This window comes from Oryza brachyantha, chromosome 8, assembly GCF_000231095.2.
Source record: "Oryza brachyantha chromosome 8, ObraRS2, whole genome shotgun sequence".
Classification (NCBI taxonomy): Eukaryota; Viridiplantae; Streptophyta; class Magnoliopsida; order Poales; family Poaceae; genus Oryza; species Oryza brachyantha.
Window position 1 is genome coordinate 15,669,896 of NC_023170.2, and position 21,711 is coordinate 15,691,606.

Here is a 21,711-nt window from a genome sequence, read left to right on the forward strand (position 1 = left end):
GAAAATTTGAGGGACGGGCTACCACAATTTGCGATTTAGAGACGGTTTGAATGGATGCAAAAATTCCTCCGTTTTCTCTTTGTAACCTACAGAAAAGACAAGTCCTATTTTCCTTTAACTATGCTTTACTTTTTTACTAACCAAATAGCATCCATTGAAACTAATGGTTAGTGATTATACCATCATCTTTTTGCTTATATTATGCTTATAAGCCAAAGTTTGAATTTTTAGTCTTAAAACTGGAGTTGATTTTGGGTTTTTCACCAAAGTTTAAAACCTTGATTTTTTTTATCGTTAAGAATATATATATAAAAGTTTTAGTTGCAAATTATTATTCATGTCCAAATATATCCAAATAATCACCCCTTAGTTTTTTCTTCTCCGAACCTAACGAGCCCTAAAATGAGTAAAATCTAATTGCTAACTGTCACGGCAGCAGGATGGAATAATGTACTACACTTTACCAGTCTTTCATCCTTATCTTTTGCACTACAAGTGTGCAGGCGGCAGCTCCGGTCGAGGATAACTGACGCGGAGAAGATCCATTTGCCAGAACAGGGGCGTCGAGTACAATGATTGGGACTTCTGGGGACGCCATGAGAGGCGGCCTCAGAGAAACACAGGCTCAATGAACTATTGAACTCTGCTTTTTCTTGACAGCCTTCTCCTTTCCTTCCTTCCCTTTGGCCATCCGTCCTAATCGAGCCGCTGCTACCTTTTTTTTTCCTGTCATGTTTTGAGGTTAGTGATGATAGATCTCAGTGTCTCGTTGGGTTTTGATTCTTAGTGGTGGCATGCCATCATGAATGGAGCTTTTGACTAGGTGTAGGGTGATCGGATTGGCTGGCGAGAGATGTTGTACTTATGGAGGAAGCTTGGGACAACAAGGCCAGACAGCGAGAGATGGATGGACTGCTTCCTTTTCCCCTTCTATTTTTTGGTCTCTTTTTTTGAGTTTCTATGACCCTGCATCATGCATGTGGAAAAGTTGGTGTAGGGGATGGGGTTTTTCTTTCCATGGCCGGAATTTGGCCCACGTTGGGCAGAGAGACCAGCGGCCTGAAGAATGTATAGCCCATCAGCAGGCGGCCTGAATAAGCTCGTAAGTCTATCCCAAACTTGCGATTCGGCCAGCCGCGGATGGATGGGCCGCAGCAAATCGCTGGTCGGCTTGGGGGGCGTTGGCGACTTTTCGCGTGGTGGGCGTGCGCCCCGTCACCCGTGTACCGATCGATGCCGATGAGGCGAGGAAGAACGCGCGCGGCGGGCGGGTGCTGGCCCGGCTCGGCGCCCGAGCCAGCGCGATGTATGTATCGCCTGCAAAATTAAGGCTGCACCGCGCGTCACGATGCGAGAGATTCGATTGGAGCGCGCCCCATGCCGTGCCGGCGGTCCCTCCACTCCACCGGGCCGACGCGACTAGGGTGGGGGGTAGCTACATACCACCATGCGTCGACGTGCATCGCCATGCGTACGTATGTGCGTGTGCGTGCGTACCCGGCCGGCCGGCCGGTTGCTGCCTTGCCTTGCCTCCGCTGCGCCTGCGCGCAGGACCACCGCTCGCTCGATCCGCTGTATCGCGAATTCCTCCTTTCGATGCGGCGCCCGCGCGGTGAGGTGAGGTGATCGTGGTTGCACGCGTGCTGCGTGTGCGGGGGCCGCCTGGTGCGTGCACGCATGTGCCGGAATCATGCCCGCCGGCGCGGTGGAGGTTGCAGCGAGGCCTTCTCATCATCACCTGCCGTGACAGGCGCCTTCTGTATCCGTTTTAAAATATAAATATTTTTAGAATTTAAATTTTATTTAAAATATAAGTATTTATTTGCAGTACCATTTATCTTATCGACCACTTCATATTCAAAATATTTTATTATTTACCTCTATATAATGTTTCATCATCATTCACTCCTCACTTATTAAGGGTATCATAATATTTTCTTTTCAGCTTAATTTCTGCTAGACAATCTAGAAATGATTATATTTTAGAACGAAGAGAGTATTATCTATCTATCTCGATCATCTTCATATTACGAGTTACCATTGTTTCATCCGTTTTAAAAAATAAATATTTATGTAATTTAAATATTAAATTTTTTGGCAAAATATAATAAACTTTAAAACTAGTCATACTATTACTTGCCTCATCCATCATTTCTCATGCTAATTTTTTTCTACTTTTATCCCTCCATGCCCTCCTTAATCCTTCGCATTTTATCTCTATGTATTCTTCTGCTCCCACCCATTACTTACTTATTAAGAAACATCATAGTATTTTCTTTTCAAATTTATTTCATTTTAAATAAATTAAAATATCTATGTTGTAGAGCGGAGATGGTATAATTTCCCAATAGTCAATACTTAACAGCTCTACCTCGAGTACAAAAAGATCTTAAAATGGATGCACCCTTTTTAGAAGATAAAATTAGCCACTTGATCTTGCGTAAAACAAGAAAAGAAATGTGATTGGTATATGATTAATTGAGAATTAAATATTAAAAGTTAAAATTTTTGATTTAATTAATTTTTAAAATACTTTTACATGTAAAATTTTCATTAAAAAAACATCCTTTAACGGTTTAAAAAGCGTACTATGGAATATCGAGATAGTAGCTTATGTTTAAGTAGTCTAGAGCACGGCCAATATCAGTCTAGCTAGCTCTCACCTGCAATACTAACTGCTAAGGGCTAGCTGTATATGTCTAATTGCCTACACCCGACATCCATTCTTTGGCTTAGATTGGTGGCCCCATCCAAAGGATCAGAACGGCTCCTCTTCTATAAATTACTACTAGTACTCTATCTCTGCTTAATCACCAATCACCCCCATCATCTCTTGGTGCCAAAAGGCCAAGAACCACGGGTTAGCCCATCAAATCTAATCCTCCCTCTCTCACACACACCCAACATGACAAACGGCGCACCATTCAGCAGCAGAGTGAGAGATCAAAAACAAAATCAACCACCTTTACACATTCATGTCCCCCTTGACATGTCCAAGGACCACTATTTAATTGATGCCCAAATGGTAAGCCTCCCTTTACTCCCTAAACCATTACGCAATGGCCGACCGATCCACCCATACAAAAATGGGCAATTTCCCTCTACTTTAGGCCTTTTTGCATTGGTGGGCTAACATGCTTGCAAGTGCAGCTTTAGAGCAAGTTCAATGGTAGAGCCAACTACTAGCTCTAATTCATCTATAGTCAATTTATATAATAGTTACCTACAAAACATCAATACATGGTCCCACATGTCATATACACATTTTGTCTTAGAGCTCGTGTGCAGCTGGCTACAAATTAGTAGCCAACCTCTCTTCTCTCTCCCATTTTATCTCTTTAAATATATTTATAGCTGGTTTATAGCCTGTTATTATACCTGCTCTTACACCTCCTTTGTTTTTGCTTGGGAATTGAAGTAGTGGGGATGCATGGGCAAATCATGTTCAGCAAATCAGGGGCTCTACCCCTGGTGTAATTTGGCTTCTTGCTTATGTTGTTTCAATTAGGAGGAGGGACAGGATGAGATAAATAATTGTACCAAACAAAAGGAGGCCGAGCTGATTGTGATCTAGCTGCTAAGTAGGTGAGTAAGTAATTAACTCTTTGGATTATCGATGATTAGTAGTAGTACTCGAGTGATTCTGGCAAGTGGAGAAAGTTTGCTACAATTTCTAGGGGAGACTTCTGAAATTGTGGACAAGAACTAGCAAACATGTCACTGTGGCAGGCCATCCTTACAGTTAATTACTCAAGGAACTAGGCCATCAGGCATCAGCTGTCACCTTCTGCACCTTTGCTTTGCAACAAACAGTGCTGTGCTGCGTTTGTTGAGCTCAAATAATGCCATGAGGAGAACCTTCCTGACTCAAGATGTTGTTTGTTTCTGAGACGCCGCTAAGAAGAACGTAAACACTTGGTTGCTGCATAAGAGACAGAAGTACGCATAAGACGCTATCACTCTCAGTGACAGCATAAAAATCTGAAGAGAGAAATATGAGAAGGTTATATCTATTTTTTTTGAAAGAGAGGCCGGAGCTCTGCCGATCAATAAAAGAATTCAGTACAACCTCTAAAAAGTAGATGGGGTCAATCACATTTTAGCAAAGGCTAAGTGTCTCTCGTCATATAGATCCAAACGCTTTCTGGGTAACATCGCTCGGTTGAGCGTCGGAGTTGTGATTAAAAATCCTATTGTTCCTCTCTAGCCAAATTGTCTTGGTAGTGTAGACCACGAGGCCATCAAACGCTTTCATCACCTCTTTTAGGAATTTTCGCCTGCACTTACTCCACCCGTGCATAAGTTCACCTTGTGTCAGTAAGTTGAGGGGGGACGTGGGCCCAAGCCCTTGAAAGGTTATATCTATTCAGAGTGCCTTTTTATGGGCTACGCGAGCATTCAGTAAAATTTTCAGTTCAGTAATTGCTAGCACTGAAAATATTAAGTTAATTTCCATCTGAGCCGATAATGTGGTTTATTTCTTCATCAACTGGTTATGAACAGTTAAAAACATGCTTAGACGGCGATCTGTTCAGGCTTCAGCTATGAAGGGTGGCCTAAGAGGGATAACTTCCAGGTCTGTCAAATTGATTGGTTTTGATTTTACTTTTAACTTCTGGGCGATGCTTCTTTTTAATTATCATAATGCCCAGAACCCAAGATCTTTATGAGACGATCCAATGATAAGTTTCAATTATTTATCTCTCTCTTTTTTTAAAAAAAAAAGGTCAATCCGCTATCCATTACTATTATTAGGTAGGTCAGCACTGGCATAATTTCTCTTCAAAATGTTCATATGCTATCATTCAATTTGCCTTAACCACCCAATACTATAAAAGTACTAAGTACGTCCTATAATAATTTTATTTTTTGTTTTTCAGTGTCTAACATTTGACCATTCATCTTATTTGAAAAATTTGCACAAAAACTTTAAAAAATTAGTCACGCATAAAATACTATTCATGTTTCATCATCCAGTAAGAATAAAAATATTAAACATAAAAAAAATTCAAATAAGACGAAGAGTTAAAACATTGTATCAAAAAACTAAAAAATAATCTTATTTCTAGACGGAGGTAGCAGCATGTATACATACTTCAGAGAGGGGAGATATACACAATTGAATGTCCTTTTCTTCTTCGTTTTTAAGAGAATAATTTGAGAGAATTATGTCGACTCTTGCACGTGTACTTGCCTCTGAATTCTGAAACCTTGAAACACAGATCAGATCAGACATTAATGGAATCGGTCAGAGAATTTATTAGATGACATATAAAGGTTGTTGAGTTCAGTTAAGAGTTGGCTCAATGAATTGCATTTCCGCCAGAGATACACTTACCCCAATCTTCTAGTGGTAGATTACGGTGATGTTTAGGTGCTAAAATTTTTTGGCAAAAACATCACATCGAACATTTGACCGGATGTTATAAGGGGGTTTTGGACACGAATGAAAAAACGAATTCACGGCTAGCCTAGAAACCGCGAGACGAATCTTTTGAGCCTAATTAATCTATCATTAGCACATGTTGTTTACTGTAACACTTATGGCTAATTATGGACTAATTAGACTTAAAAGATTCGTCTCAAGATTTTTTCCATAACTGTGCAATTAATTTTTTGATTCATCTATGTTTAATGTTTTATTTAGGTGTCCAAAAATTCGATGCAATGTATTTCGAAAAAAAAATTTAAGAACTAAACCATTCAACGGTTTGTCTTGCCAGCTTGTATGTTTCGGTTTCCATATGCATCATCGTCTTTACTTGCTACATATTGACCCAAATGATTGCTCCAGTTATATTTATACTAATTTCACTTAAATTTCAGATAAGGTCTCTCAAATTCAAGTAGTAAAATTAAATTAGAGGAAGTAATTCTGTGGGGAACACTACAGCTCATAGTTCAAACTGCACTCTCTCAAAAAGTAAAAACAACAAAATTTGTCATTTTAAATTGAGAGAGCTCTCTGCTCACTGCTATTTTGCACCTGACCATTCTCCCTGGTTGACTCTGAGTTATTCACTGCATACACATTAGCTTAACTTAATCCTACATTTTATTGCCTCTCAAAAGCATACTGAAGAAACAAAATTCAGCTATCTTTGAAACATTCGATACTCCACACAAAAGCTATAGTACTAATAGTAACAGACACAGCAACAGCAATTGCACTACTTGTAATATACTATTAACACTAGCGCTGTCTATACAACTCTGCACTGTGATTAGGTGTTACAGAAGAATAATCCCGTGCCCTACTCTATGATTCTCATCACATGCAGCTCATCGGGATGAGCAACTTGATCCATGGCTGAAAAAATATTTATGGCAGCAGATTCGAACTGTAAAGCTAGCAAAAAAAATGGAGTCTGCTGCTGATTTTTATCAGAACGAAGGGCTTCAATACTAGCTGTGCACTCTGCACTCTTTCTCTTTCTCTTTCTTTTTCTTTTTCTTTTTCTTGAGAAGCAGACTTGTGATTTAACAATGTATGTGTGCTCCTTCTGGGTTGCTTCAGTTGCTCACTTGATATTTTTAAAATTTAACAATGTATTTTTAAAGTGATGTTTTATGGTGTGCATTGTTTGTGAAACAAAAGTATTTATAAGAGCAGACTTGATACTATACATGCAACCTGACACCATCTGATATGTTTTTTTTCTTTTTCTGAAGCGAAGTCAGAGTTGCACGAGATACTGTATTGAACAATTGTTCAGCCGATGTCCACGCAGAACTGTTAGTTTAGCTTCATCACCTGGAAATTGAACAAAACTAACAGAAAGTAATCTGTTGGAATTGTCTCTGGTCACACACGTAGTGCATTAGATAGGTAAAGATCAAACAAAAATTCTCCTGTGCATGCTGCAAACCAAAACGCCGTGACCTTTTCTAGTTGTGCAATATTCACACATCAGAAAAACAGTGCGTGCAACTTAATTATCACATTACACTAGTAACTACTCCATCAGTTCTAAAATATAACAATCTAATACGAAATGTGTTACATCACAGTGCTACGAATATAGACATTAGGATGTTTATGTCCAGATTCATACAACTAGTGCTAAGATATGTCATATTCTGTTATAGGTTACTATAATAATTTTGAAAATGGAAAATAGCAACTAGTTTACATTTCAGGTGTGTTAAACAGTGAGAATTAAACACCATGACGGTTGCACCCAAATTTCGTTGGGAATTATCCCTTCTATATAAAGGCACATCGGATTCTAAATTAGCTCATGCTTGCATCCAAATTCCTCTCACAATCTATTCCATTGCAGTATGATTAATCAGTTACTTATTATTCTTCAATGGATTTATATTTTCGTTTCTGTTGCATCCTCCACACGTGGAAACCTCCGTTTTTGCCTCCTCGAGCTCCACGCCCAGTGCTAACCCTTTTCTGCTTAATTAATCAAACAATTAACTAACGATTTGCATAAACAAGAACAGTTTTTTTTTACTTCATCCGAGTTACAGAATTAGTGGATCAACAACGTTGTCTGTTACTATATTTTAATCATCTTCACCGGAAAAAGGAAGCATTCATCTCCCTTTTACACATTCACGCCAAAGGCACGCATGCATTGTTACTCCGGTTGGTGCAACATTCTTGTAAAGTGCTAAAGTGTACTGGTTGGCATTTTTACGCACTCAAACATGGCATGTCAGTATTAGAGCGAAGTTTTGTGGCGGAGGTGACGATTAACTCTAATTTTGTCCAAATCAGTTATTCATAAATTTAAAATCAATATAAACAATACGTTTAAAGTGCACTAGCCTAGGAAAATATTTTCATAGTTCAATTGGATATACAAGTTCAAATTCAACTTATATAAGTTATAACAAAATAATAAATTTAACCTTAAACATGCACATGTATATTAGTTTTAGTTTAATTTATTTTTTACAACATGTGTAAGTTAAATTTGAACTTGTATTTTTGTGGAGTGATATAACTCATTTTATCCATTTTTTTTAAAAAAATGATAACTATTTATATGACACGTCAGAAAAGAGTGAATATTTAACCGAGAGATGAAAATTCATCTCCTAATATATAGCCCCAATACTCTATCTACCATTTAACTCGGCTTTTTCTCCTTATTTCTTCAAATTTGTGTGGAGTTTGTCTCTTGCATTAGGGGAGACTTATCATCTCTGTTCTATTCTTTTCTCCACATATAATCTTTTAAATCTACATGGCACCTTCGGGCTATTTCTTAGAGGTGCCTATAGTATTTGCTGTAATCCTGACATGCCATTCTGTTATTCTTAGATCTGAACTTCAGAAATAATACAGACGTAGCAACCAAACAGTGGATTATTTGATACAAATTACATGAGGTATTAATTGTTTGGCATACACAAATTCCGTGCAAATTTCTATATCAGTAAGAAACCAGACATCCTGGAAGGAACTGTGCTTTAGTTACCTCTAGAGAGGGGCTGGTCTAAGGAGTAGAAATGACAGGAAATTGAGACTGGCTTAAGACTAAATGTATTCAATATAAAAACCAACATCAAAATTGCAAAATAATATTGGATATAAATCTATAATCTCTATTGTTATAGTGCTAAAGCTACAGAAAAGATTAGTACCTGTACGCTTGAATTAATATGTTAATGAGAGGGGGGCAAAGAGCATGATTTATGCTATCGATCGATTATGGTAGCTCAGGATTATAAAAAGTAATGTGGTGCATTAGCATTAACTTTGAAACTGCACGAGTAATTTGATTAGTTTACGAGCGAGGATCTGATCGGTTGAGCAACAACCGATGAGCGTAGATAAATAAATGACCAAAAATAATTTATGTATAATTTTTTTACGTGTATATTTAATTATTAGTGGTTTTCACTTATGTTTATGTTTATAAGTCAAATATTTAAATTTTCAACGTTAAATTTGGAGTTGATTTTCATCGTAGTTTATTTTTTAGCATATGCTTTTATATTGCTAAGAACACATATAAAAATTTTATTTGCAAATTATTTTCTACTCCGTATTTGTAAAAAATTAACCCCTATAGTAAAGAGAAAAGAGAGAGAGAAATGAAAAAAAAAACGAAAATGAAGCACGTCCATGTCAGTTATTTTTTTTCCCACGCTTGGGTCCTCTTATATCTCGCCTCCAAACCCTCTTCGCCTCTCCATCGCCTCGCCTCGCCTCGGCGTCTCCCTATTCTTAGCCCGCCTCGCCACCTACGTCCCGGCGCGCGCGCGGCCGGCGCACAAACCAGCGAGCGCGCCCTGCCCCCGCCGCCATTGCCGGCCACCCATGGACATCGACCTCGACCGGGCGCGCGCCCTGCGCGTCCTCGGCCGCGGCGCCATGGGCACCGTCTTCCTCGTCGCGGCGCGCCACGGCGGCTGCCGCTACGCGCTCAAGGTGTTCGACAAGCGCGGCGCCGCGGCGTCCAAGCCCGACGCCGACCGCCGCGCGCGGTGGGAGCTGTCCGTGCTCTCCCGCCTCGCGCACCCGCACCTCCCGTGCCTCCTCGGCTCCGCCGAGACGCCCGACCTCCTCGCCTGGGCCGTCCCCTACTGCCCCGGCGGCGACCTCAACGAGCTCCGCTACACGCTCCCCGACCGCGTCTTCTCCCCCGCGGCGATACGCTTCTACATCGCTGAGATCGTCTCCGCGCTCGCCGAGCTCCACGCGTCCGGCATCGTCTACCGCGACCTCAAGCCAGAGAACGTGCTCCTCCGCGCCGACGGCCATGTCACCCTCACCGACTTCGACCTCTCCCGCATCCTCCCTCCCAAGCAGACGCCGTCGTCCGCGTCGCCGCAGCGCACCAACCATCACGTGTTCCATGGCGGCCACCGTCCGCGCGTCTCGGCGCGGAGCGAGATCCCTCTCGTCAGCCAGGCCAAGCACGAGTCCTTGCCGCCGGCGATCCCGTCGCCGAGGCAGCAGCTCCAGAACCTGGTCCGGTTCATCATGAGGACCGACAGGAGCGAGCTCTCCAAGAAGGCCAAGTCGGCTCGGGTCTCACCGGTGAGCCGGAAGCCGGCGAGCTTCGCCTCCTCCGGCGCGTCCGGCGCGTGGGGGAAGTCCTACTCGTTCGTCGGCACGGAGGAGTACGTGGCGCCTGAGATGGTGAGGGGCGAGGGCCACGGGTTCGCCATCGACTGGTGGGCCGTCGGCGTGCTCGTCTACGAGATGGCGTACGGCCGGACGCCGTTCAAGGGCAAGAACCGCAAGGAGACGTTCCGGAACGTCCTCCTCAAGGACGTCGAGTTCCCGGGGGACAGCCGGCGGCGGCTGCCGGAGCTCACCGACCTCATCGCGCAGCTGCTGGAGAGGGACCCCAAGAAGAGGCTGGGCTACCACGGCGGCGCCGACGAGGTCCGAGCCCACCCGTTCTTCGCCGGGGTGGCATGGGACATGCTCGAGGTGCTGTCCCGGCCGCCCTACATCCCGCCGCCGGCAGACGACGACGACCACGCGGCCGACGCCGGCGGCGACAACGAAGTCGACGAGCGAAAAGAGTTCAGCGTAAGGGAGTACTTCGAAAAGCTCCACCAGCCGCCGCCTCCGGAGACGGAGAGCTCCTCGTCGGAGTTCTCGTCGGAGTTCTGAGCTGTTGTTCGCTAACGTGGCTACTATACCTGAGCTTCTCTTTTTGCGTTTTGGTCCTCGTTAGGTTACGATTTTGTAACGAAGGGGCTGGAGTGCGGTGTATATAGATGGAGGAGGGGTGGAAATGTAAATTCGGTGTAGAGGCTGTGGAGATGCGCAAAAACATTTTTTTCGAGCGCTGTCGCACCTGCAAGTTTCTGAATCTGTCCAAGTCATTTTCCTCTATATTTTCGCGTGGCATTGAAGGCGAGGAACACAGGATATGAGCCCACCACAGGTCTCGATGCAAACTAAATGTACAATAATTGTGCATCCTCCTATTTTAATTTGGTTTATTTCTTTCTAAATCGACTTATTTTAGGATATATTTTATCGAAATAGTCACGTATTTTGAATCAGAGAGGATAATTTTCTAACACCTAAAACATGACCCTTTGTTACTTCAGAATAACACTAACACTGTTCATGTGGTACAGTGGTGGAGTTATAGCTATTAGCACTATTTCATATTACAATATGTTTTAGCTAGTAATATATTTATATAAATACTAATAAATATAGATACACATATATAAAACATACTCATCGTTTCATGGATGAAATGATGAATCTAGATATGATAAAAATATCTTATAATTATTATGAAACCAAAGGAATAATACATGACTTAAACTGTATACCCATCAGCGTTTGGAATTCTGGCGCCCATAAATTCTATCACGCTCACATACACGGGGTGCATTTTTATCACGATTTTAAGTGAGGTAAAGGTGCATCGATGGTCTTTTATCTTCTTAAATGTGTGTGTACTGTGCGTAGAAAATGTGCAAGTATTTTGTGATCCGTATTGATCAGTGTTTTTCTCCATCATAAGGAAGCCATACCACGCACACAAGTGTGCCATTGGGTACTTGGGCCTCTTTTCTTTCGATTTTGCATGCCGGGGAGAAATTAAATTGTATACGCATGTTAATTATAATTGAAGTTTATAATAATTACCTGATCCCGTACATCTACACAATGATTGATTCACGAGCGTCGCTGGTTTATTTATCACGCCAATTCCGGTTCGTACACATGCAAGCCCGATATGATTAATTAGTCTGTGTTGTTAATTCTGAGCTGTTTGGTGGTTGAAATACTAGCTTGACATGCTCATCTATCATGGTTTCCAGAATTTTAATTGACACGCATGGCATGCTACTCCGTATTTTTCAAAATATAAGTGTATTTTGTTACGCTAGGAAATAAGTTTTACCAAAGGTTATATACTCTAGTAATATCACTTTTATGTGACACAAAAATGTAATAATAGAAACTTTCAAATATGAATAAACTAATATCAATTTTATGTCATAAAAATATATTCTAAAGAGTAATTTTTTATCAAACTATTGTCCTAACGAAATAAAATATGCCATATTTTATGCATGCAATATTTAATCTCTACTCCCTCTGTCCCAAAAAAATCAATTCTCCGGTTTTCGTATCCAACGTTTGACCGTCCGTCTTATTTGAAAATTTTTTAGAAAATTAGAAAAAAAATAGTCACACGTAAAGTACTATTCATGATTTATCATCTAATAAAAATAAAAATATCAATCGCAAAAAGAATTTGAATAAGACGAAGAGTTAAAAATTGTATGTGAAAAGTGAAAAATTAGTTTATTCTGGGACGGAGGGAGTAGACCTTAAGTGTTCATGAGGATATACATATTGCACTTATTTTTTTAGCTAAATGTGCACGGATGACCTGATTCCTTAGTTAATTTTTTTTCGTATCATATTCAAGACAATTATATGTTAGCTCTCATTAGAGGGAAAGAAATATGTGCTTTATCTGGTTACATAATACTCGTTATTTGAGATAAATCTAAAATCAGACTTTTAAACCTTTAACTATAAATAACTTATAATTAAAATATTTACATCAGAAACATGAGAGCTATATATATCCACACATTAATTTCGAAAGGTTCTTCTATAAAATCGTATATTTGTTGATAATTCTATTTATATTGTAACAAAAAATAGTGGTTAAAGTTGTTTTCTAAAGATCATATGTTTTATCCAAATGACAAGTGTTACGGAACTATTTATATTGTACTTGAAGTGATATATGGTCAGTCGAACAGGTTAGTTAGCGTCGGCCATATATAGACCCACAGATTAATTAGTTAATTAATTAACTTTGGGTGTGAGCTTGCAATATATAGCTAACGTACTAGCATGGCACACCATACACACATGTCGTTGGTTGCCGAAAGCTATTAAGAGTGGTACAATAGTAGACTATAAATCAGCTATAAATATATTTTAAAGAGGTAAGAGAGGAGAGAGAAGAGTAGTTGACTACTAATTTATAGTCAGCTGCAACAGTCTTCAAGACGCAGTGTATATGATAAGTGGGACTATGTATTAAGGTTTTGTATGTGACTATGGTATGAATTGACTATAGCTAATTTAGAGCTAGTATTGACTGTGGTATTGAACTTGCTCTAATATGTACGATGGTATTTAAAGTCCGGCATTTAATTTGACCAACTTTTGGTGTGTGTGGGCTCCTAAATCTTTTTATCCGATTTTAGTGTAAATTGAGAGAATTTCGTGGAGAATGCTCGAGCATTAGGAGACAGTGGGCTTGCTTTACACATAAATCAAGGGGCTGTAGCCATGCATCTTCCTAAAAAGCATTAGGATGATAGATCCATACTGCGCGTGCATGATACATTTTGCACATGTGTGCGTGTAACACTTGGTTGTGGGACAAAAAAAAGGTGACTTGTTGGTAACCACGTTCAAGTATGGGTTGAATGCCCCACCATTCTCCTTGAGATGAACATATTTTTAAGGGTCGCTTTAAAACGCATAATTAGGAAAAAAATAGGATTTTAATAGAAATAAAAGTATAAAATAGAGAATTACGAATTATAACATGAACGATCGTTTGACTAAACCACAGGAAAAAACACAGGAATTTAAAAAGAGTTGGAGAATCAAAGGAAACTTTATAAGATGTTAGACTTTTGGTTAATTTTACCCCAAAACATGCAGGAATGAGACATTTCATAGGAGTTTTATAGAATTCAATAGGATCCAGTCTTTTGTACCAAAGAGTCATACATAGAAAAGTATATTATAAGATTGGAATCCTATAAAGTTTCTATATGTTTCCTCCAAATCAAAAGGAACCTAGGTACGTCGTCCAGTTTATTAATTTTTTTCATGTTTTTTTCTATTACACGAAGACACATACATAATAGGCCCTCTTTAAAAAAGTCAAACAATATATTTACAAATAAAAATAATTCATAAATAAAAATTTATATATGTGTTCTTAACGACCTAAAAGTAAATATAAAAAATAAACTATGATCAAGAAACCACAAAATCAACTTCAAAATTAAAATTTTACATTTTGACTTATAATAACAAGTAGAAGTGAAAAGATGAAATTGATGATTGCCTTAATTTTTTAAAAGAAGGGTATATTTTTACTAAGCCTCTGTATGCAGCCATTTTAAAAAAATTTGGGAAACTTAGCTCAATTAGAGAACTTAGTCTATCAAATAACCAATTTAAAATTCACGTTCCTAGAGAGATTTGAACGTAGGATCTTAGGTGCTACTTAGTTCGCTGCAACCAATAGACTGGCAGTTGTGGAAAGAGAAAAACCGCGGGATCTTCGACTCGACGCTGTCCCCCATCCTTGCGGTGAAGGAGCTGGTACTCTCGGAAGGCCAGCTGTGGTCGGCCGTCGGCGTCGCCAACTTTGGAGATCTGTTAGGAGTGTAGAGCGATCCTGTCCCCCTCCCTTCTCCTAGTGTTACGTCTTGTTTCTTAATCTCGCATCTAGTTTAGTTGCTCTGTTTTCACCTCTCGGGTCTGTGCCTTAAGCCTGACTCTGTCAGGCTTCTAGCCGTCGTATACCAAAACTCTTTCCTTTTAATATATTGACGTGCAAATCTTTTGCGCGTTCGAAAAAAAATTAAAATTTTATAAAATTCAAATCTTATATGATCAAATTTTATACGATTCAAATCTATAGGAGCGGCGAATGGCCAGCATCAAATTAAGGCAACCATTCGCCCGCTCCTCAGTTTGTTCATTCCTCTGCTGTGCAAGCTTGTACAGTATTAAGTGTTCAGTTAACTGGAAATTTAGGCTCCATAATGTTCAGTTCGCCGTGATCATTATGCAGATAATATATTCATCTTGGATGCCGACGGTTCGATACATACAACCATATCTACATACACTGAACATTCATCTTTTTTGCTTTGAGAATTGAGATATACTGGTCACTTCCTGAGGATCTATCAGCACATTTTCTTGCAACATAAATACTTTCAGATTGGCTACTGCAGGGTGATAGTTGGCTTTTTCATGAAAAAAAAGATAAACGACATACTTACAAGTAAAAATAATTTATAAATAAAAATCTTATATATATATATACGTATTATTATTGACCTAAAACTGAAGGGTGAAATATAAATTTTGATGAAAAAAATCAAAAATTAAAACTTTAACGCTTATAAGTATAAACAGAAACGGAAAACGAAGACACGAAGACATGCCTTTCTTTCGTCAGCTACTGAGAATCTTTCAGCACCAACAGAACAGCTGGTTCATACATGTGCCACGTAGTCTCTGACGAAATTAGAGGTGTGTATGTATAGGAGAACTACACTTGTCAATGTGTAATCACAATGGGGCCTCTCCTTTTTGGTCACTACTCTGCATTCATACGCAGTGGGTCTATCGTGAATTCATGATGCAGTCAGTCTCAGATACTGATGGATCAGTGTAAGCTACTGTCTGCATATAAATCCGAGTACATTGAACCTATCTATGAACCTTTGGCTTCAGGCGATCGATAATAATGTCAACGAGCCTAATATAAGATATTTTAATTTGAAATCGTGCGGTTAATTTGAAATTTGCAGGGACAAGTTGGGAAAAAGCTCACTACATATATACACACACACACACACACACACATATATATATATATATATATATATATATATATATATATATATATATATATATATATATATATGCTAGCTCGGTCCACAAATATAAGATATTTTAATATTTAAATTATCCAAAAATACAAGGACTCTTACCCAACTACTTCCATTTAATTTTCACCCAATCTTATCCCAATAACCATCACACCCCTAAGTCTTCCCACATTTAATGAGATCGATTTTTTTTTCTTGTCGTGTTTAACAATTAAAAACCCTAAAACCTAAAATCTCATATATTTTTGATAGATTGAATAACTTTTTTTATGAAAGCATCCTTATGTAACATTCCATCCATTATAACTATTGCTAGCATTCATATTTTGTTATAAAACACATCTATTTCAAAAGAAACATATAGTGTTTGTAGTAATAAAAATGTCTAAGGGCTCCTTTAATTGGATCAGAGTATTTTCATATGAATTTCAAAGGATTTAAATTATAAGTAAATTTTACTAACTAGATTTTTTGGAACATATGATTGAAGCTAGCCAAATTACTTTAGATTGCACGTGAGCTCTAACATCATTTTAATTTTCCTTTTAAGAATTCCAATGCTTCTTCCCCTTTATCTCTCTTCATTCTCTTTGCAGAAGCAAACTAACTTCGTGTGTTATTTTTCTACGAGCTATCCAAACACGTTATCTTGGAAATATATTTTGCATTCATGTTGAATTTGCTTATACATAACATCTTAATCCTACATTTTTCTCATTCCTGTATTTCTAATATCCTCACTCCAAAAAAGCTCTAAAAATACTCCTAATTTCTAATCCCCCTACACACATCCCACTAACAGCGTAGGCAGATCTAGGGTTTTATTTTTCCGCAGCCCACCCAAAGGTCCCAAGGTCTAGATAGGTATTTTGATTTAAACCAATTATGTATTGATATAGTATATTGGTATACTATATTTGTGATTTTTAAAATATATATGTTAGCTGGACCACCTGTATCTAGCTATAATTTTAGACGTCACAGCTAACCAATATAGATATTTTTTTGGGGGTGGAGGTTGTAAGTTTCTTGTGAAGTAGCGGGAGCATATTGGCCAGACGTATGTGTGGGTTTGTAATTTTGCAGCATTTCATTGTGGTCATTTTTTTATTTTTATCTATGCTTATAAGCTAAAATTTAAATTGTTAACCTTAAATTTAAAGTTGATTATGAGATTTTTTTTTACCGAAGTTTATTTTTCACTCTCGATATTTAGATCGCTAAGAATACGTATATAAAAGTTTTATTCATAAATTATTTTCATTTATAAATATATCGTTTGATTTTTTTTCTCCTAAGAAAACCAAACAATCACATGTCTCTCGTAAGAATTGACGTATCATGAGTTGCTTTGTCTCCCCCATTAATAGGACGTCAGGCTACTTCTAGCTAGGTTTTCATTATAATCCAGAGAGTGGACATCATGCATGCATCTGCGCACTCTTAAGACCAACAGATTTTTTTTAAGTATGTGTCGTATCAAATGTATTAGAATTATTAAATATAGACTATTAATAAAACTCACTATGTACTATTTCGCGAGACGAATCTACTGAGCCTAATTAGTCCCTGATTAGCGATAGTGATGCTACAGTAAACATTTGCTAATCGTGACTTGATTAGGCTTAAAAATGTCTAATGAAATAGCATTTTTTATGCAATTAGTTTTATTATCATTCTATATTTGATACTCCTAATTAATGTCCGAACATCCGATGTGACAAGTAACTAGAAAAAAGTTCCTGGATCCAAACAACCACTTACGTTACTTAGGGCAACACCAATGTATTTAGCAAAACAGTACATAGATGTGAGACCCACATCTGGGAGTCCATAGTTTTGGAAACTACCACACGCGTGCAATTAAGGTGGGTCCCACTAAAGGCAAAAAAAATCAGAAGTGTCCATAGTGCTACTTGTGTAACGGGTTACAAGTTCTTTTGTTTAATATTTGTAAACAGTGCCACAGCATAACTATGCTTTTTATTATCTTCTTGCCTATCCACAGTGCTATGGACAGTTTTTATTATTTGCTTGCTATAGACTAGTTGCAAAATATGTAAAGATAGCTTAATGGACTTTTTTATTCTCTATGGACTGCTTTTCAAGCACATTGTGGATGCCCTCGATCATAATGTGGCCCTGCCCTTTCTAGCTTTCAGAAAAGAAAAAAAAAACTCCTACATAATATGCAATGCACGCATGCGCCGATGCATGAACACACGTGCATATATGTTTCCATGCACCAACATTTCCAAAAAAGTTGTCACACGAGTGTTCCCGGGCTAGCACAGCCATGGCATTGCACTGCAGCAGCAGCAGCACGTGCGTAGATTCTACTCGACGGAAACAGCTAGACCAACTTACAGTCTTGTCATGACAGACATCACCAATCCACTATCGCCCTCATGTTCGCACGAAAGCAGAGGTAAAACTCACGATCGTGTTTTTGATGGATGAAGGACGAAGATTCTAAATGTATTTTACAAATATAAAGCGATAAAGTTGTATATTTACATTATTCAGCTGTTCGGATAGCATAAGTATAGAAGTCAAGTAAAAGGCCGAGAATAATATAAGAAGAACATATACATTTTACCTATCGGAAGCAAGGAACAATGTGATTGATGTGCAAACTTTTGGTGCAACACATGTTTTTTCTTCCAGAAAAAATAGGGCACCGTACGGTTGTAGGGTTTCTAGGGGCTTACCTTTTCCAAAAGTATATTTGGCGAGTAATTTGTGTATCCCAGCCCAATGCCATAAGCCAGTATAGTCGGTTGGCCACGAAGTAGGGCTCTACCGTGTTTTCCTATTCTAAAAAGTATGACACATAATCCATCAACTCACCAGTCTGGAGTAGACCGACCGACCAAGCAAAAAAAAAAAGTCACTTGAGTGGAGCCAATCCCTAATGTATACTAATGTATATTAGGCTGACGGACTACATCTCCCTATGGGTTACTGATATATATGTAATCCACTTATTCCTTGTCCTTGAGTGGAGCCAAATCCAAAAATGTGTTTCACATGTAATTCACTCATTCCATAGCTCGGCGCAATGGCTGGGGCTAGTTTAGTTGGTCAAGAGCATCACACGACTTTGGTTTTTTTTTCCTATTCCAAAGATGTGTGTTTCAACATAATCTCACGCATGGTGCCCATTCGGTAGGCCGTCATCCAAGTAGATTAATTTGTAGTGCTCCATCCAACGGGATACTTGGTATAGAATACACCTTACATCGTGCCACCAATACCATTTGGCCGTGATGTGATGTGCGCATGCACACCAAGTATCGGTGGGCTGATTGGGCAATTAATCTGTTTGATATTAGCTACATTCTTTAATTGGATTATGTACTAATTAATTTTGCCAAATCAATATATTGGTACCTCTACAATATCACCATAAATTGTTTACAACACCATGATTTTGTAGCCCAGCCATGTCATATGCCATGTAAGGAGTCCACATGGATGTGTACGAGGTATCCAATCACACTGCCGTAGCAAAGAAACAGAACAAGACATTCATAATAATACCTATAAATATCAGGTCTTATACATAGATACTAGATTTAATCCTTATATGCACAACGTTGATACCTAGGTATCAAGTGCGATACCTATAGATACTGCATCAAGCTGATGTGGTACTCTTAAAATGTTAGTTAGGATGAAACTAAGCATTGAGCTATAAACATAGTTTTAGTTATCAGAGGCCCTCGGATAGTCCTAGCAGTCTTTAATTGTGGTTGTGAAGGTTACTAATCATATCTTATTAAAAAATTAGGGACTTGCAATAAATCATGTGGTTACCTTTGTAATTTGCAGAGACAGCAAATTGGACTTGCCAAGATCTTATCTGCCAGTTCCTTTTTTTTTTGTGCAGTACTACCTAGCTAATTAGCCTTGAGCTTTACCATGCTACTACTAGTTAGTATATGTACAGTACATGTCACTGGGTGAAAAGCTGGATGTAATGTTTATCTGTTGTCTTTTTGGAGGGAACTGTGTTTATCTAGGTTTATGTGGAGTACCAGGAACGCCTATTGGCTACTACGACACATGCATATAGTTTTGTTGCTATGTAGCATTTCAACTTAACTGTGACCTAACGTCCAAGCAGCGAGCTATTAGCATATAGTGCGAAACACCAAAAAAAAGGATTGATATGAAATGACGCATTAGAGCAAGCCCAGTAGACACGCCATCCAGTCCTCCATCCAGATTTTGGCATACGGAAGCAAAAAATCGATCTCCAGCGGAAGCGCTGTCGGGTCCTCCAAAATTAGCGCGTCTGCTAAACTTGGAGAGAGAAAACCCAGAAATAGCGTACCTCTCTCCCCAGGTCAAGCTCCCGCTCCCTTGTGGACTCCGGCGCGACCTCCCCTCCATCGCTGTCGTCGCCGGCCGAGGACAAAGGTGAGTGGAGGAGGGAGGCGTACCAGATCTGGAAGGATGGCGGCCGCCGCTTGCGTCGCCCAGCTCGCGTCCGCCCCCCTGCCGGCGTCGCCCAGCTTGCAGCTGCCGCTCGCTCGCCATCGCTTGGCTCATCCCCGCGTCGTCGCCGCTCTGCCGCATGCCCACCCACCTCCGGTCACTCCACAGCACACCCTCCACGCCGCTCATCCATACGCTCGCCAGCGCCGGTCAGCCGCCGTCGCACCGGCTGGCTCGTCCGCCACCGCTCCTGCTAGCTCGCCTGTCACTGCGCCTATTGGCTGCCTGCGCCCACAACCAAAATCAGCAGAGACTGTGTTTATTTAGTTAGAGCAAAGAAAAGAATATGTTAATTTTGTTTGATGCTACAATGTTTGGTGTACTTTATGCTCATTATATTTATATTGGCACATTTTTAACCATTAAACATATCTTCGGTAAAATTCACTCATTTTTAATTATTATAGCGATACATAACAACATTAAAATTTAGTTATTTAAAATATATCCCTTAATAATACAAATATAAAGTTAGTTGAAAAATATTACTAAAATATAAAAGAGTGTAATATAGATGATGTAATATAGATGATTTGTTGGACTAAAAAAAGATATGGATGAGAAATCTTGTATGGATGACCATCCATATAGGCATTTGGATGATCAAATGTGGATGATCTCTTGGGGATGCTCTTATGATTTGCTATGTCTGTCTCCCCATTGGTTTATTCCATCCCTTGGATCGATTGGATAGTTAGCTCTTAGAGCATCCTCAACAGCTCTTTCATCCCATCCTCCATCCTAGAAATACAGGATGAAGAGTAAAAGTTGAGCTCCAGCAGAACATCTATCTCATCATCTATTTTTGGATGTCATCCATATTAAGAAAGAGAACCTTTATATTTAGATGTTCTCTCTCCAATCCTCCAAATAGATATAGAGGATGTTATATATAGATAATCTGCTGGAGTACAAATGGATATGAAGGATGAAAGTGTTTTAGATGATCATCTAAATAAAAATATAGATGACCAAATTTAGATTAGCTGTTGGGGATGCTCTTAGCTGGCCTGGTTTGGTTGTAATAGTCTTAGAAACTACTCGATCCCTTCGTCCTTAAATATTCGGCACCGTTGACTTTTTATATACATTTGACTATTTATTTTATTTAAAAACTTCTAAAGCATGGGAATGATCCAAAGACTCAATCATCGTGGCTCTAGTTTTAATTGAACTGATTCATTGAATCATAACAAGATAAGTTCTACCAGAAAACTACTCTAATTTTTTCTTTATTTAAAAAAGCTAACTCAATGTATGTTAAGTCTTTTTATGACAACTCCATAGGATATATCGACGATCGAGCCATACGCCTGCATTACGTGGTAAAACTGTCAATCATTTTGAAGTTTGAACAGTTAATAGTTTGTGCATGCACCGATCGATGGCTCGATGCATGAAAAGTTTGGACATGCACGCGCCGCGTTTGACGTTCCCATTCCATGCAGTGCAGTGCATCGACATACGATCCCAAAATGTTGTCACACGGGTGTGCCCCGGTCTAAGCTAGCTAGTGGCTATGACTTGGGGCGGCACGTGCGTAGATTCTACCCTACGGAATAGCTAGCCCCAAGTTACAATCTTGTC

At 39.3% G+C, this 21,711-nt stretch overlaps 1 protein-coding gene across 1 annotated transcript; it reads left to right on the forward strand.

Moving 5' to 3' along the window:
- The first annotated feature begins 9,177 nt into the window (after nucleotides 1-9,177).
- On the forward strand, nucleotides 9,178-10,816 carry LOC102713844 (serine/threonine-protein kinase UCN-like). The gene has a single exon (XM_015840171.2). It carries the CDS (start codon nucleotides 9,284-9,286, stop codon nucleotides 10,589-10,591), a length of 1,308 nt encoding a protein of 435 aa, XP_015695657.2. The 5' UTR covers nucleotides 9,178-9,283; the 3' UTR covers nucleotides 10,592-10,816.
- Nucleotides 10,817-21,711: the final 10,895 nt, after the last annotated feature.

Excerpts from the sequence above, each read along its gene's own strand:
- LOC102713844 (XM_015840171.2), top strand. The coding sequence starts at position 9,284 with ATGGACATCGACCTCGACCGGGCGCGCGCCCTGCGCGTCCTCGGCCGC.